The sequence below is a fragment of the Gorilla gorilla genome, chromosome 7 (genome assembly GCF_029281585.2).
Source record: "Gorilla gorilla gorilla isolate KB3781 chromosome 7, NHGRI_mGorGor1-v2.1_pri, whole genome shotgun sequence".
Lineage (NCBI taxonomy): Eukaryota > Metazoa > Chordata > Mammalia > Primates > Hominidae > Gorilla > Gorilla gorilla.
Window position 1 is genome coordinate 109,915,731 of NC_073231.2, and position 16,926 is coordinate 109,932,656.

The following is a 16,926-nucleotide window of genomic DNA, read 5'->3' on the forward strand; positions in this document are numbered from 1 at the left end:
AATGAACTTGTGCCATAATAACTATGACTTAGAGAATAAATTTATATGTGTAATGTTTTGCATATTTTACATGAAGTCATTGATAATTAAGTTTGAATTGACACTTGTGTAAAAACCTTTAGTCAATAAAGTCAGTCATCCAGGGTAACATGGAAACATTCACATCTATAACTTCAATTTAGTTCAGCTAATTATAATACAAATATATCTACAATTTTGTTATGTAATGGCTTTGTTCATCAGCACAAAATTCAGTTGTAATTTTTCTTTAGTTGGAAGGATTACAGATATCATTTATTAGCAAAATAAATATAACGTTTTATTAAACATTTGGAAATTTGATTACTTCTATTGCATCAATTTTGAAGATCGTAAAATAATACTCCAGTCTAGAAATAATATAGCTAACCTTGGAATATATTTCATATGAAGGAAGGGACTTTGGTGATAACTTCAGAGAGTGGAAACATCTCTATAGCACTAGGCCTAGCACATGGGAATGTCCATAATCGTAGTTATTTTTTAGTATTTATTATAACATGGGAGGTAGGAGTAATAAAAACTAACTTACAGTTGAACTTCATTCTGATGGATGAATTAAAACTTACTACCTCAATATAACTTCCTGAGTAACAAAGAAATGGCTGTGATTTTATGATTGGCCATTTTCAGGTCATTTTTATGACTCGGAATGCTTACGAACAAGGCCAACAGTCTCCAGGGTCCAGTCACATAAGAACATGTTACTTCTTAAGCCCTTTTCGATTTTCTGCCAAAAAATAAAATCACCTAAATTTTAAATGAGTTTAAAGGGCTTATTTCAATAGAACATAAAACATGCTTTTATTCAGTAGAACATAAAACATGTTTTTATTCAAGTTAGTTAATATAATATTATTGTCAAAGTTTTACTTTGTTAAAATCCATCCAATTATACTTACAAGTAGTGTTATTTTAATGCTGTTTTGTATTCTGATTATTTAGGTCATTTTAGATAGATTTTTCAAAATTTCAAAAAAGGCTGAAAATATTTATTTTAAGCATATCCCTAAAGTTGAAAACAATATGACTATTTTCAAAAGAAATCAGTTCTAAACTTGCTTGCCCAGTGTCCCATTAAAATGAATACAAATTATCACTTTTAATTAAAAGTAAAAACAAATTTGACAATAAAAGTGAAAAAAAGTTTAACGAAAAGAAATAGACCTTATAATAACAAGTTGTATAATCTTAATCACTTCTCTATTTCTCAATTTTCTCATCTATAAAATGAGAAAGCTAGATTACATTCTCTCTGAGGTATCTTTTAGCTTTAAAATATGGTGAACTTGTGAATGATTCAGTGATGAGTAAATAACCAAATGTGTGGTTCAGTACCAGGTAACTTTCCTGGGCTGTTCTCTTGAACAAAAAACAACAAACAAACAAACAAAAATGTGGTTATATGAGTCTTCTTTCCCTCTCTGTTTTTTAAGACATTTGAATATTTTTTTTTTTCAATTTCAGTGGTCATTCAGTGGTCATTCATTCTCTCTCTCTTACCTGCAAGTCAGAACTTCATACCTCGGGTATTGCTGAAGCTCATCAGCTATAATTCTGGATTCTGGTTCTGCAACATTAAAGAAAGAAAATGCCAGAGAAATAACCATATGAATAACAATAAAATGAAGGAAATAGTGAGTAAAGAAGGAATAAAGGAAGGAAGGGAAAGGGGATGAAGAGAGGGGAAAAAAAGAAAAGGAAAAAGAGAGTTAAAGGAAGGAGAGAGGGAAAGAATGGAGGAAGGCAGGCTAGCATATCCTTTCAATCCAAGAGTTCACTATCAAATTAGAGAAATGCATGTACATAAGTAATGATGGTACAAAATAGGCTGTGTTGAGTGATATAATTTTTAAAAATACACATACAAAGGAAGAACAGCAAAAGAAATATTCATTTGGCTGGGAGAAATCTGGGAATAGAATAGAATATAACACATGAAGTGAAGGACTTGTCAGGCTGAAGAGAGAGCTTAAACAAAGTTATGGTGTTACATGAGCACAAGCCATGTTTAAGAAACAGCTAATAGTTCTTTAGTGTGGAAATATACAACAAATGGGGATATGTATTCGGAGAAAAGAATGTAAAAGTTGGCTGGGACAAGATTGTGGAGAACTTTGAATCTCTCAGTTAAAAATATAGAATGTTCTACATTTTAAATTTTATGTTTATATTTTTATATTATTTTAAATACCTGTATTATTTTAAAGTCTGTATCTTATATGTTAACATCTATATATCTATATTCTTTTAATATTTTAATATCTGTATTACTTATGTTCTGTATTATTTTTCTATATTTTATACAACCCATACGGAATGATGGGTTTGGAAGATTTTTGAGGAAGTTGCTGACATGAACAAATTTGTGCTTTTAGAAGGTAATTTTAATGATATACTTAAGATGCATTTGAAAAGAACATTACAGACAAAGAGTCCCATTAGGAGGCTATTGTAGTAGTCCAAGCAAGAGGTAATTGTTAGGTCTTTGTCCCTGCTTTGACTGTTGGCTCCATCCCAAATGGTCTTTCTGTAAGCCCAGTTGATGCTTCTCTGTCTTCTCACACAGGGAACAGGAGTAGTGGGCCTCTTCAGACTTCCAACAGAATATAATTATATTTGCCCTATCCCTGAATTTGATAGATCAGAGCAATTCTCAGGCCCCTTCAGGTTTTTTAACATTACGTAGTTATTCAGGCTATTATTTAGCCTTGACTCTTTTCAGCACAAGGACTTAAAGTTACGCTATTACCTTCTAAAGTACTAATAATTGAAAGGGAACCTTATTTCTTGTCTCCAGCTCATATGTTTTTGTTGTGTTTCTGCCTGCTTCACATCCCCAGGGCATTGGTCCTACTGCTGTGTTCTCATGTCTTATTTCTGTTGCAACTTTTGGGATGCTAGCTTGCCACATGATATCTGTAATTTCTATACCCTATATCCCAATCAATTAGATAAATATTCTTTAAACATTCATAAAAATCATATAATCCATGTAATGTTTAAAGATGGTCACAAAGGGCCATGTGCCAGGAATTCGTATGGCTAGTGACGGTTTCTTTATGACTTTTCTTAATTCTAGCTAGATCTTATGGGTTTCTGATCTGAGGGCTTGGAGAAGCATTTAGTAATAATAAAAACATAAGGGCTTTAAACTGGGTGCATTGGTTTAGATTAGCAGCAGGCATTTTGTTCTACCCTCTGGGGCTTGGATAGACATGAAATTGTATGTATGTATCAGAATATTATTATTAATATATGTAAGGGTCTGAGAAAAACAGACTTTGAAACACTTCTTGACTGAGGCAGATATTTCAGATGACATGAGTTTGAGCTATTACTGAATAATAAAGGGTTTACAAATCTAAGACTAAAGCTATTGAAAACATATTTACTTTTTGTGGTTACATCTATATCAATACACAGCTAAGTGTTAATGTTATATATTATCTGTAAAAGGTTAAAAAGCTGTTTTATCAGATGTGAAAAAGAAAACTATATATGAGATATTTGAAAGTTGTTTGTAAACTATAAAAAGTATTTAAATTTTAATTATTATTAATAATGTGTTATGGTGATAGATTGTTACTGTCCTCAGTTTAACTTTCCTTAGTATCAAGTATAAACATAATTATAAAAACTAACTGTGACCGGGCATGGTGGCTCATGCCTGTAATCCCAGCACTTTGGGAGGCCGAGGCAGGTGGATCACTTGACGTCAGGAGTTCAAGACCACCCTGGCCAACATGGTGAAACAGCATCTCTACTAAAAATACAAAAATTAGCCGGATGTGGTGGCAGGCACCTGTAATCCCAGCTACTTGGGAGGCTGAGGCAGGAGAATTGCTTGAACCTGGCAGGCAGAGGTTGCAGTGAGTCGAGATCGCGCCACTGCACTCCAGCCTGGGCAACTGAGCAAGACTCTGTCTCAAAAAAAAAAAAAAAAAACTAAAGTAGAACAGTTTCAAGAATGAATAAACCTGAATTTCCAAGGCAGGTTTGGTATTACCCTACTCTAAGTAAATAAACCAATCTAGCATCAAAGGACAATGCCCTTTTGTTTTTTGTTTTTTATGAGACATGCAATTAGGAACCGATTTATAAAGTATTCATAGCCATTTTCATGGTTTTTTTTCAAGTCAAGGTAAAATTTTTGAGCTCATGGCTTAATGATGGTGAATATTTAGTATCATAATGTACAGTTTCTTTTGTTTCATCATGGACTATGCCTAGTTAATTATCATGGTAAATACTTACTATATGTCAAGACCTGTGATCTCATTTAAAACTCATATTGGTCCTATTAAGAAGGTATTGTCTCCACAATGTGAATCTAGAAGCAGACTTAAAGATGTTAAGAGACTTGCCTAAGATTGTGTAGCTCCTAGTAAGTGGAAGAGCAGTTACACACCCATATCTTTCAGCTCTTAATCCCTTGGTCATTATGGTATACTGCATCTTATCAAAATTAGATGACTATTATGATTTTCATCAATATTGTTGCTTAGGGAATATGTTTATACTATGAGGTCAGAAATTTTTTTCTGACACAGACCAGGAAGAATTTGCATTCAGAAACGTGTATCAGTCATGTTTGCACTCAGCTGTTTATAACAAAACACCTGACAAAATTATCTGAATAAACAAGGAATTTTACTTCACACAACAAGAAATCCAAACAGCCCAGGGCTGGTACTATTATGTAAGACCCAAGCACTCTGTCTTCCTATTCTCCTTTCTTAGAGTAAGACATTCATCCCCATCATCACAGAATGCCTGCTGTAGCTGTAGGCTTGGGTTTGAACTCCAATAAGAAAGAAAAAAGAAAAGGGAAAGACATATGGTCATACCAGCTATGTTAGCTCACTGTAATCAGATACATAGTAGCTCTCCCTAAACCCCACCCTAGATTCCTGCTTATATTTCAGAGGTCACACTCACATCAAATGATCACCTTACATACAAGGTAGAAAATGAAGTTGTTTTGTTTTGTTGTTATTAAAATCAGTGTGGATTCTTTTAATAAAGACCAAAGTGGGAGAGGGAATATTGAGTAGGCATTCAGCAGCAACTGCCACAAATAAATAGGTATTAAATACTCTGGTTACCAAAAGGAAAGACCAAGGACCCATTCATAACCCCCGATAGCTAAATATTTAGATAATATTTGTTTCCATTAAATTACTAAGTAATATTTCTTGGCTGATTAGAATGGAGGATACTGGGGAAGGAGGAGTCAAAGATAATTCACAACTTATCTAGGTTTTAGTTGGATATTAAGCCTACAGTGCAGGGAACATAAGAGGTACAAGGAGAGCTGGTTTAGGGTGAAAGAATAAATTTGGTTTGAGCTATATTGAATTTGATGTGCCAGCAAAAGGAAGTACAGGAGATGTCCTGTCAGCATCTGGAAATACAGATCTGAAGCTTGGGAGAGGTGAGAATAAGGATTTTATTAGTCATTACTTGGTAATTAAAATGGGTAGATAATGGATTATATGATCCTGGGGTAATATAGTTAAAAGAAGGCTAAAGATGGGAACTTTGGGAAAATATAATTTAAAATCAGGTTAGGGAAAACAAAGCTGGGAAAGGAGATTAAAAAGTAACACTCAGAGACATAGAGTAGAAACCCTGAGTGGCATTATCTAAGAAGTCATTATGGGAAATTTTCCAGAAGAGAGGAGAAAGAAAAAACCTAAAAAGATACCACTGACTGGTAAATTAGGATGTTATTGGGGAATTTTGTTCTGGTGGGTTTTTTTTTTTTTTTTTTTGAGAACAGTTTTAGTACATGACAGAATGGCTTAAGAGTTGTTGATTCTCTTGAAGAACATGGTAAATTCATTTGTTAAGGGCAAAAGCATAAGCTTTGCAGCTACCTGAGATCTCTAAACCTGGGGTTTCATTGCAGCGCTGGCACTTCTATCTCTGAAAACTGAGAAATCGATAGAAGTAAATTAAGATTGTTTCTCAAGGAGAAGCTGATTACTAATAGACATTGAGTTCCCACAAAGCCAAGCCTTAGGGAAGGCCATAATTGACTACTGGCGATAATTCTTCCTCTGTAAATTCTCCAGGAAAAATTATTCACCTCATAAATTTCCTTCATATCAAGCAACAGCTGGTTCGCTAGTAAGTCTTGGCATACATGCTAATGGCTACCCTTTCTTTGACTGCCATTTTTTACTTTAAGCTGTTCTTGCTATGTCATGTTTCACAGACTTCCCTGAATGAGTCTGTTTCTAGATCTATAGAATGGAGAAAATACCTTCTTCACAGGTCCAAGGTGAACTTTAAATGAGATCACAGGTCTTGATACATAGTAAATATTTATTGTCCCTTACTCATTCTCTCCTAAGGAGTCTTAGTGAGCCCTATAAACAAAGCCTGTATTCCTAAAACCCACAACCAGTGGTGTGCCCAACTGTCTGTTCAGTGACCACTTGGTAACTTGAAATCAGCCATAATGGGAGTATTTATATCACAGAAATCAGAAAACTCCGTAAATTGGAAATTTTTTTCCTCAGAAAGCTAGTTGTTAAACGTTTACTGTAACAGCACTGCCTATACCCACCACAGAGAATGAAATAATTAGGTGACTAAACTCTATACAGCTATCAATGCAGTATCTTGTACACTGATTTGATACTTCATAATGGAATAATACTTCAGTATATAGCCCAGATAAAGCTAAATCATTCCATTCATTTTGATCATTAAACATTCATTGAGTTCCTTCTAAATGCCAGGCCCAGATGTAGATAATAAGATTACTAAAATCAACAAAAGTCATTATCCTCTGGGAGTTTATAATCTAGTGGGGTGGGTACATTACAAATAGATGGATAAATAGCTGGATAGATGATTGATACATGGATGGATGGATGGATGGATGGACAAGGGAGAAGTACCCATAATACCACATGATAAAACTATAATAAAGGCATGAGTAAAGTAGTTGAGGAACATTCGAAGCAGTGCTTCTCTTTGAAGGAGTTAAGGAAGACTTCACAGAGGAGGTGACATCTTAAACTGTGCCTTAGAAGATGACTAGACCTATTTAATGGAGAGGGTGTTGAGTATGGCTCATCCTACCTAACTGTACTTCCTTCTGACTCCAGCTATCACAAAGGTGACCTCATAAGGTTTGGGAGAACTAAATAAAATAATCCACATATATTATTTACAACTGTATGTTTCACAGGGTATACAAATAATAATTGTAGCTAGTTTAATTACTATCCCAAACTGAAGAGGCCATCAGGCCTGAGGACCAACAAGGGAGAAAATTCAGTGCCTCAGTCTCCAGTGAAAATTTTATGTCCTAGACTCCTTTCCAGACTGAGGCATGATGTTCATTAGGCTCAGCTTTACTGCAGACTCCTTCCTTTTGAGCTCTGCAGCTATCAGAAATCTTTCAAGCTGGGGTTTCATTTGCAGAGTATTGTTTACAAGACTAAATCTTAAATAAGTCCTCAAATGTCTTTGGCCTTTTCTCACTGCCCTCTCCTCCCAATTTTAGACCATTATCACGTAATACCCTCTTTAGAAGTCATAGCTAAACAAAATTATCTCTGACAAGTACATTTTTTAATTTTTATGCAATTTATTTTTATTTATTTTTTATACAATTCAGCATTCAGATCAGGCACTGATAAGAGCCTTGGGTAGGACAGAGAAAAACATCATCTGGAAGTAGCTCCTCAGAGAAAAAGTATCTGCAATTGTGTTACTATCAAAGAGCAACAACTATTTTCTTTCGATTAAGATATGAAATAAAAACAGGATGACGAAAATGCACATGGTTATTTAATGACTGCAGTGCCAGAATTCCCTCTGCCCTCTTCTTTCCTCTACCTCCCCTAGATTGATACCAAGAGCCCTGCCCAGAACTTCAGCCTAACTTTTATCTTCCAAAGATTATGTTTGCCTTAGTTTTCTTTCCCCGCTCCTATCTTTTGATTAACTCAGTATTTCCTTCTCGAATGTGGTATTCAGGTATCCACGTACTTCTCGATAGCATGAGACTTGTTTTTCTTCAAAATTGGGCTCCTATATTTTCCAGTATTTTGCAATAATTAATTTTTTAATTATTGTTTTGTACAATAAATGGATATCTGGTGAGATTTATTGAAGACAAGTGATATTTAAGGAAATTCATAATCCTGCCCCCATCTTTTGTCTGAAGATCTAACAACCAGAGTTCTTGAGGTGCTTTAGCAAAATCAGAGTTGGAAATGGCCAAACCTAAGAACTTCAAATGAGTACTGGAGAAAATGAAACTGATTTTAGAAATTGTAATTTATTTTTTTAAGTATATCATTCTAATATATCATTCTAACACTTTAATAATAGCCTTCTTTTCAATAAAGCTCTGCAGATACACTGTTACTTTCCACTAATGTTAGATATATAGGAAGAACATTAACTTTTCCAGGCCACTTAGGAACTGTTTAGAGTCTGGAACATCCTGAAGAATAATCATTTCCTGTAAATTTTTCTAGTTCATGATCTTCTTAATAGTATGTACAAAACATTAAAATGTTGTCCGGAAAAACTTCTTTACTCTCTTCCAAGATTTTAATGATCTTTAATCGGAGCACAGTTTTCGGCTAAGATCATATTATCCTTCTTTGTTTTTGTTCCATTAAAGAGAATGGTTAACAGGCCATTCATTGTTCATCTATCAGCTATATTCTAATACATGCTAATTATTTAAAACATTATGTATTGTATAGTGCCAAGACAACACCAACCATTTCCTAAATAAATAAATTTACTTACTCACATTCGTAGCTCATTACCTTGGTATAATAACAATTTAGCTTCTCTCTCATTGTTGAAGTATATAACTTTTGTTTATCATATTTTAGGAAAAGTAAAACTACATTTATCCATTTTAAATGTTGACTGTAGTATTAAGTTGTTTAGTACTTAGATTTCTGGGGGTGGGGGTTGAGTTGTATATGTGAATATGTTATATTCTAAATATGTTCAAAATGTATTCTTCTGAAATTTTATTTATAAAAAATATTTTTCGTATTCTTTCTCACTGTCCAGATTTCTCATTTTTAAAAGCATATGTCTATTTGTAATAGAAACCTGAGCTAATCCCAGTGGTAAACATGCCCAGTGGCTTAGAAGTCAACAGAGAAACATTTGGTGCAAGCCTTGAGTAGATAGCAGAATCATCATTAAACTGGAGCCTTTAGCTAATTTCTCTTCTTTCTTTATATAAACTGTTCCATTCAGTGTCCGTCTATTTAATGACCTTCTGCTTTAGGCATTGGAAATAAGCCTTTGCTATTTGCTAAGCATATTATTATGTATTTTGAATATATTATTTTGAATATATTTTTCTCAAAAATTCTTAAAATGGAGTGTATTCTTATCTCCCTAGTAAGAAGGCTAAACCTCAGAGTTTAAGTTAAATCTTTGACTCTTAGGTGCTAAGAGACACACAAAGATGAGGAAGATACTGTGCTGGCCTTCAGGAGTTTGTAGTCTAATAGGGGGTTTGAAAATTAAACATGAACACATTTATATACACATGCACATATATATATTATATATATATATATACATACACACACAGAGCCCTATGACAAGAGGTCATGTGTGATGAATTACACACACACTATCTCTTGTCATAGGGCTGTGTGTGAATAAAAGGCATAAAACCTTTACACTATTATAACGCTGTGAAAAAAGGCATAAAACTACAGTATAGGGACTCTTTCCTTAAATTTTGCATATCTAAAATTTTAGCTCAGCAAATTGGATGATCTGAGAAGTCTTGGATAAAGATATGCACAGTGCACACCATGCTAACCTGTCTTTTAAAAACTAAACAAATTAAAGCCTGTATGCACCTATGAATCATAGCAACAAGACTAGACATCATGACAGACCTAAAAAGACAAAGGCTAGAGTAGGCAAAATCAGAATCCTAACTACTGAAATTGAAAAGCCAAGTAAGCAGTTAGGTTTCAGATATGAAAGAAAAACAAATTGGACAAAAACCAATCAGGAAAGCATGGGATACACGAGTACCAGGTGGCTTTGGATGTCAGGATAAGGTTCTAAGACAAATATTAAAAATGAGGCATGTTCTATGTCAGCCAAGAAGTGTCATATATTTCCTGCTGAGATAAAGATATTATTCATCCTGCAGTCGGGAATCAGTATTTCCCTATCAGGTGATGGAATATGGATGAACCTGGCCAAATGGGGAAGGTGAATCCTGAAGACATACTAGGAGTCAGTGGTAAAGTTGGGTTTAATATTTTAATTTTGTTTTATAAACATATTTTCTGAAGCAGATCTCTTGGATATATGTAAAAATAATTATGTTTTTGTAGCTTAGAATAGTCTTAATATATTTATTAAGTATTTCTAGCTAATATTATTTAGCTAAAGATATTCCTGAAATTTACATAAGCCAGTCTTTGGCTACTGTTTAATCGTCATCATCATCATCATTATCTTTGTCATCATTTGTTATCACTTGTTATGTGTCAGATATTGTGCTAAGTGCTTTACACGCGTTATCTTGCTTAATCCTTGCAGCAAGCCTTGGAGATAGGCACAATTATTATCCATATTTTACCAGATGAAATACTGAGACTCATAGAAGCAATTGATCCAAGATCACAAACCTAATAATCTATGTAGCCAGAATTCAAATGATTCAGTCCCATTCCAGAGCATTGGCTCTTAATGATTACATTATTGCCCTTACTACTGCTAGAGTTAAAACTTACAGTTTTCCATTTGAATTTAGATGATATAATAATCCCATGAGCAAAAACAAATAAGAAATATATTACCAAAACTGCTTTCATATTCAATAATAAATTACTTTAAAAGAAAGAATAGCAGCTACTTTTCTTTTTTATTATAAATTATAAGAATCAGAGAAAAGTCTCCCATATGGAGTATAGTATCTATTGAACAATTTTATAGCTTTGAAAAATTTCTTAAAACTTTGATTTTTGTATGAATAAATGCCCAAAAAACATATAAGTAAAATGAAAGCCTTCCATATATACCTTACCTTGAGATCACATTTACTTTCAATAAATTTTGTGAAAATATGTATAGATATATCATTTATTGTATTATATAGTATACAATATATTATTATATAGTGTACATATTGTATATATTACATAGACAGATATAACATGGATAATGTTGACACCATTCATTTAAATGCTATTCTAGGCAATGGCTTTCAACATTGTCATTTCAGGCAAAATACATTTCAGGTATTTTAAAATGACTTTATTTGAAAAATAATATTATGATCTAAATTGTCTTTGAATAAATCCACTGTACATTAATAATGTTTCTTTTAAAATTAAACCCTATGGTTCTATTTAAATAGATATTTCCTGGGAAAAGGCAGCAATTTTTAGAAGAATTTAATTGTATGCTTTTCGATAATTGAGAGTTTATCTAACAAGATAGAAAGTTAAAGTGGACTAAGAAAGGCCAATTCTCACGTAATTTGAATATATGTTGCTAGGTTAATGGATTTGACTAAAATTTTGTGGAGCCTTAGAAATAATTTCTTTACGTTTGAAGAAGAGTCAATTACTAAAAATGGATAGCTAGATACTGAGAGGTTTTGGAAGAAAACAATCAACAGATCACTTATATCGGATCTGCTGTTTATGCTCTGTTGCCACTCAATTTATCTTGGCCAAAATGTTTATATCCATCTGATACTTGCAATGAATTGTCGTTCGTGGGGGATTGTTTATTAGGTAATTATTTTTTAAGACATAGCAAGTGGTTGATATAAAATAATCATCTTTCTAAGGCTTTATGAAATTTGCTAGTATCTGTGATTAGAAAATTCTCCTTTGCAAAATTAACTAGATAAGAATGTTTCAGCATTAAGTTTGAAGTGCATCTAAACAAATAAAAATCAATTAGCAGATAATCTCTTAACCCAATAGTAGTCATATTTGATGTTTATAGTAAGAATACTGTTGCAACACCAAGTTGTAATAATGCAGTAATAATACAGGCTACATTTACTTACATTATGCCAGATACCACATATGTCTTAGTTCTAGGCCGTGCAAAAAAAGATATTATTATCCATTTTTTTATAAGAAGCCTTTTACAGGTTAAATGATCTGCTCAAATTTACTCAACTAGTGAGAGTTTTTCTTACCTCAGGTTTGCAGACTCCAAAGTCTATCCTTTTTACATCTCAACAAGAGGACTCTTAGCAAATGATTTTTTGTTGTCAAAATAAAGTTAAATTTTGTCCATTAGTTTTTGCATTAAATGTATTTTATGAGACTAGGTCATTAACCTAAAGCATTTACGATGGTTTTTAATTTACCAGAATATTTGAACACCCAAGAATACCCTGCAACCCTGGCTGTGCCAGTTAACTATCTGACTATTTCAATTCCAGGAAGTTTGAACTATTGTAAATAATAATGACTTTTTCTAGTATTTCTAGGATTCATCAAAATCCAGCAACCACTCTGAAATTAAACTTTCTCTTTTCTCTTGGCTTTTCTAAAAAGAGTTAATGGTTTAATAATTAGATTTTATATTATCTCTAGGTTTTCAGTGAAGCATAATGGATTAATTGATGGCTACTAGAATTTATTAAAAAATAAAAAAAATTCTACTTCCTCATATTAAGCCAAATGTTTATTTCCCAGATCTTACCTAAATGTTCTTTCCTGAGGCCAGTGCTGTTTTGAAACGATTTTAATGGCCTTCACTGGGGTGTGGTAAAAACATTCTAATTACTTTGCTAAAAACAAAGGTTTCATATAAATTGAATTTGTCTTTTAGGATAATTGCCATTCACTTTTGTTTTATATGCAACTGAGTGCGATTTTGCAGTTTCCTCTGTGGACAATTAAAGTGCTGAAATAGGAGAAAGCTAATAATTGCTTTGTGTGGTAATACTGACAACTTCTGCGTATTTGTCAATCTGTGTTAACAGTATCGATCAGGATGGGATCCTCATAGAGGGGCAGATAATGTTTCTACTAAATCTTCGGACAGTGATGTAAGTGATATATCTGCGGTTTCAAGGACTAGTAGTGCTTCTCGTTTCAGCAGCACAAGCTACATGTCTGTCCAGTCAGAACGCCCAGGAGGAAACAAGAAAATCAGGTAAGGGGATTTCAACAACAAACTTCTCTAAATATGTTTTAGAAGGTCTTTATGTTTCCTGGATGAACATAAAATTATTTATTTCTAACAGGTTAATATATATTTTAAAGCCAGGGGAGCTTAACTTCAGTACATACTACTTTTTAATATATTTTAATCCACATTTCAGACTTCCTGCACAGAAGAAAATGTTATGAAACTATGGATAATTTTGCTTACTACATCACTGGAAATAATATCTTTTTTCATGTTTGTAATTTAAAAATTAAGACCTCATATCTTTATTGAAATAAAAGTGATGGCTGAGACTTGAATTTTTCACGTTCCAAGGAATATGAAAAAGAATATATTTTGTTATTAGAAAACATAAGAATATTACTTTTTCAGTAGGATGCTTTCCTATCCTCTTGAAATTTTTATATATGCATAGAAAAAGTCCTCATCTTCTCAAGAAAACTTATACATATAGTATATAAGTTAGTATAATTTGCATTTCTTACTTGTCCTATAGATTTTATAGATGCCTAAGCTAAATTTTGTTTTACTCTTATTGGATTAAAAATTTTATAATAGGGAGATCACAACTTTTACCTTTTTTCATGTAATTTTGTAAAAGGAAAATATGATTTAAAAAACCATTACAATTAAGTGCTATTTATACAGTGCTTCTCTAGTATACACTGCAGTAAGTTTTCAACATTTAAAAGATATAATTTTTACTTATGTTTTGATAGTTTTTATTACCTTTCTGTTTAATTTCATAAGTGTTTTTTCTTGACTTACTTTCTTTTTTTGTGTGTTTATTTGCACGCCTTCAATTTCTGTTGCTTTCAAAAGACCAAAGGGAATAGAAGAGGGAGGGAAAGAAGGGGATAAGCATGAAGAGATAGTTCATGAGAAGGAAGAGGTAAAGGAAGAAAGAATTAATGAGAATGAGAAAGGGAAAGAGATTGCCAAAACGTGTAATAAGGAGAAAAACAGAGAATCAGGAGACGAGGAAAAAACACAAGATATACACGAGCAAGGGAAAGAAAAAGAACAGTGGAATAAAGAGGATTTGCAAAGGAGATTCTCACAAGATGATACCAGGTAAAATATGTTATTTGTAGGCATTTCCCATTAGTAATGTAGTCTTTTTTACCATTCCTAAAAATTATTTTGCCATTTACATTTGCTTTATTTTCTTGTGTTTTATCTATTTAGCTTCTAATATTACTAATTAATATGTTGGCAAACTATTATCAAATAGATTGATTTATTAAACAGTCTTGAATTTGTATCCACTAGCTCTGAGAGTCTGATTTATTTGGTTACCAAGTTCGTTATGAGTAGCTGAATCCAATGTAAATTTCCCTGTGTCTCTTTTAACATGAATTACTGTATATCTTCTTTATCTGTAAGGTCTAATAAAGATCATTGAAAAGAGAAACTTGAAAATTCTTTACCAATATTGAAAACTGCTTCAGACAAAAATAAGGCAGAGTTCTTTAAAATTAACTTCTGAAGTGGCTGAAAAAAATTGAGCTTACTTTACAAGAAATATTATTTCCTAGAAACAAACTTCAAAAATGAATGAGAAAACAGGTAGCAAATAGTAGACTTTATTCTGGCTCTGGTTCCCTTGCTTCTTCTTAGTTTTCTGGTAGGTTCTAGTGCAGTTTGAGTCCTGCAGAAGATTACAAAGCAGGAGCAATGTTTTTTAATACTCTGAAAAGAAAGAATAGATGCCTTAGGGTTTATTAGAAGGCAAGTGTTGGTTATGTCTTTCTTAAACTCAATCCATTAGATAAACAACTTTGAACAGGGAGAAGGGCAGGGAAAAAATACAGGCAGCATGGCATAAAAACAAGTATATTTTAATTTTCATAGCACAAGTCAGTAAGTAAGTATGAAGCTATCTTTACAGTATTATATGTATTACATACAGTCAAATTAGCACAAATGTGCAGTCAGACTTTATACTTCTGCTTGAGGATATGAGGTTGTTCTAATTACATTTATATGAGATTGAAAATTGTAAATTATGTACATTTTGGAGGGATGGAGTTTTCTAGTAGTCCAGAATTTGATTTTGTGTTAGTACAAAGCCTGCTCAATAAAAGCACGCCTTATTTATAAGCAAGATTTTGCCTTATTATATCTAAGCCCAATCTAAAATTGTGCTTTTCTCACTTTTCTCACAGTGAGACAGATATTCGGGATAGAACTCTACCCATTGAGTATACAATTCAGTGATTTAGCCAATGTCCCTTCCCTTGTTATCTTAGATATATTTAACTGTATTTGTGCTCTATGAAAGTTTCTGTATAACAGGCATTAAACATAAAAATGAATCTTAAGGCATATTTTATTATTTGAATCTAAATTAGTAATTTCAAATCTGTCTTTGGTATTTAACTTTTGATAATTACATTGGTTTACTAATAAAGATGACCATTTTTCTGATTTGTTGGGCATAGGATAATTTCATCACTAATTCACAAAGAAAAGCTTTCCAAGGTGTCCTTGGAAAGATACGTAGAGTTTCCTTTCTTCCAGGAGCAAAGAAAAGAATGAGTCTCTAATGTGTTTTCTACATGCTGTATACATGAGAACACATGAGCCCATTGGTGTTTGCCTGGAGCCCAGATCCCACACTGCCATACCTGGCTTGCTGGGCAGAGATTCAGAGAAGACTATAACCTTAAGTTTCTGGTTTTTAAATAGTACTTGCTTCATTATTTCTTCAAAAAAAGAGCACATTATTTTTCAAGGAAAAGGGAAAGATGGTACATTCTAGAAATGTGGTTGATCAAAGCACTACACTTAGCTTAAGTAACTGTGTAATACTTCTGGAACTGTAAACTAGAGGAGGCCAGGTTGATCTCTGTAGGGAACATATATCCTGGAACATGGCAAGAAGTATCAACGGCAATTGCTTATAAGAAAATGTTGGGGCCAGGTGCGATGGCTCACACCTGTAGTCCCAGCACTTTGGGAGGCTGAGGTGGGAGGATCACAAGGTCAGGAGATCAAGACCATCCTGGCCAACGTGGTGAAACCCCATCTCTACTAAAAGTACAAAAATTAGCTGGGCATGGTGGTGTGCGCCCATAGTTCCAGCTACTCGGGAGGCTGAGGTGGGAGAATCGCTTGAACCCAGGAGGTGGAGGTTGCAGTGAGCCGAGATCTTGCCACTGCAATCCAGCCTGGTGACAGAGCGAGACTCCATCCCCCTCCCCCCCCAAAAAAAGAGAAAGAAAAAGAAAATGTTGGTAGCACTCATTAATCATTTCAACATAGGCTTTTGAATTTGCTTTTACTTCTTAGAATAAATCTCAGTCTTTATTGTGAGAGAAAATATGTCTGAGTATTCCAAGCATCATTTTGTTTTTGTAGTTGATAAACACAATCACAGATTGTTTAAACATTAATAACAACTTATGTTCTTATACAACATTATTGGAAATAATCTTATTCTATACTACAGGCTGAATATTCCATATCTGAAATGTTTGAGACCAGAAGTGTTTCAGAGTTTGGATTTTTTTCAGATTTTGGAATTTGTACATATATATAATGAGATATATTGAGGATAGGACCCACGTGTAAACACTAAATTCATTTATGTTTTATAGACACCTTATACACATAGCCTGAAGGTAATTTTATCCCATATTTTTAATAATTTTGTGAATGAAACAAAGTTTGTCTGCATTGAATGATCAGAAGCAAGCAAAGACATCTGTC

The 16,926-nt window shown here is 33.2% G+C and overlaps 1 protein-coding gene across 50 annotated transcripts in view; it reads left to right on the forward strand.

Annotated features, from left to right (window-relative positions):
- Window positions 1-16,926, forward strand: part of RIMS2 (regulating synaptic membrane exocytosis 2) — a 752,291-nt gene that overhangs the window by 580,690 nt on the left and 154,675 nt on the right. For 16 of the 50 annotated variants that reach the window (XM_055348803.2, XM_055348807.2, XM_063708913.1 and 13 more), the window contains one exon: window positions 13,025-13,197. The exons of 24 other annotated variants lie outside the window; for them this stretch is intronic. In XM_055348803.2, coding sequence (XP_055204778.1) covers window positions 13,025-13,197 — 173 coding nt within the window. 10 more of the 50 variants (XM_063708917.1, XM_063708909.1, XM_063708910.1 and 7 more) reach the window with 2 other exon arrangements.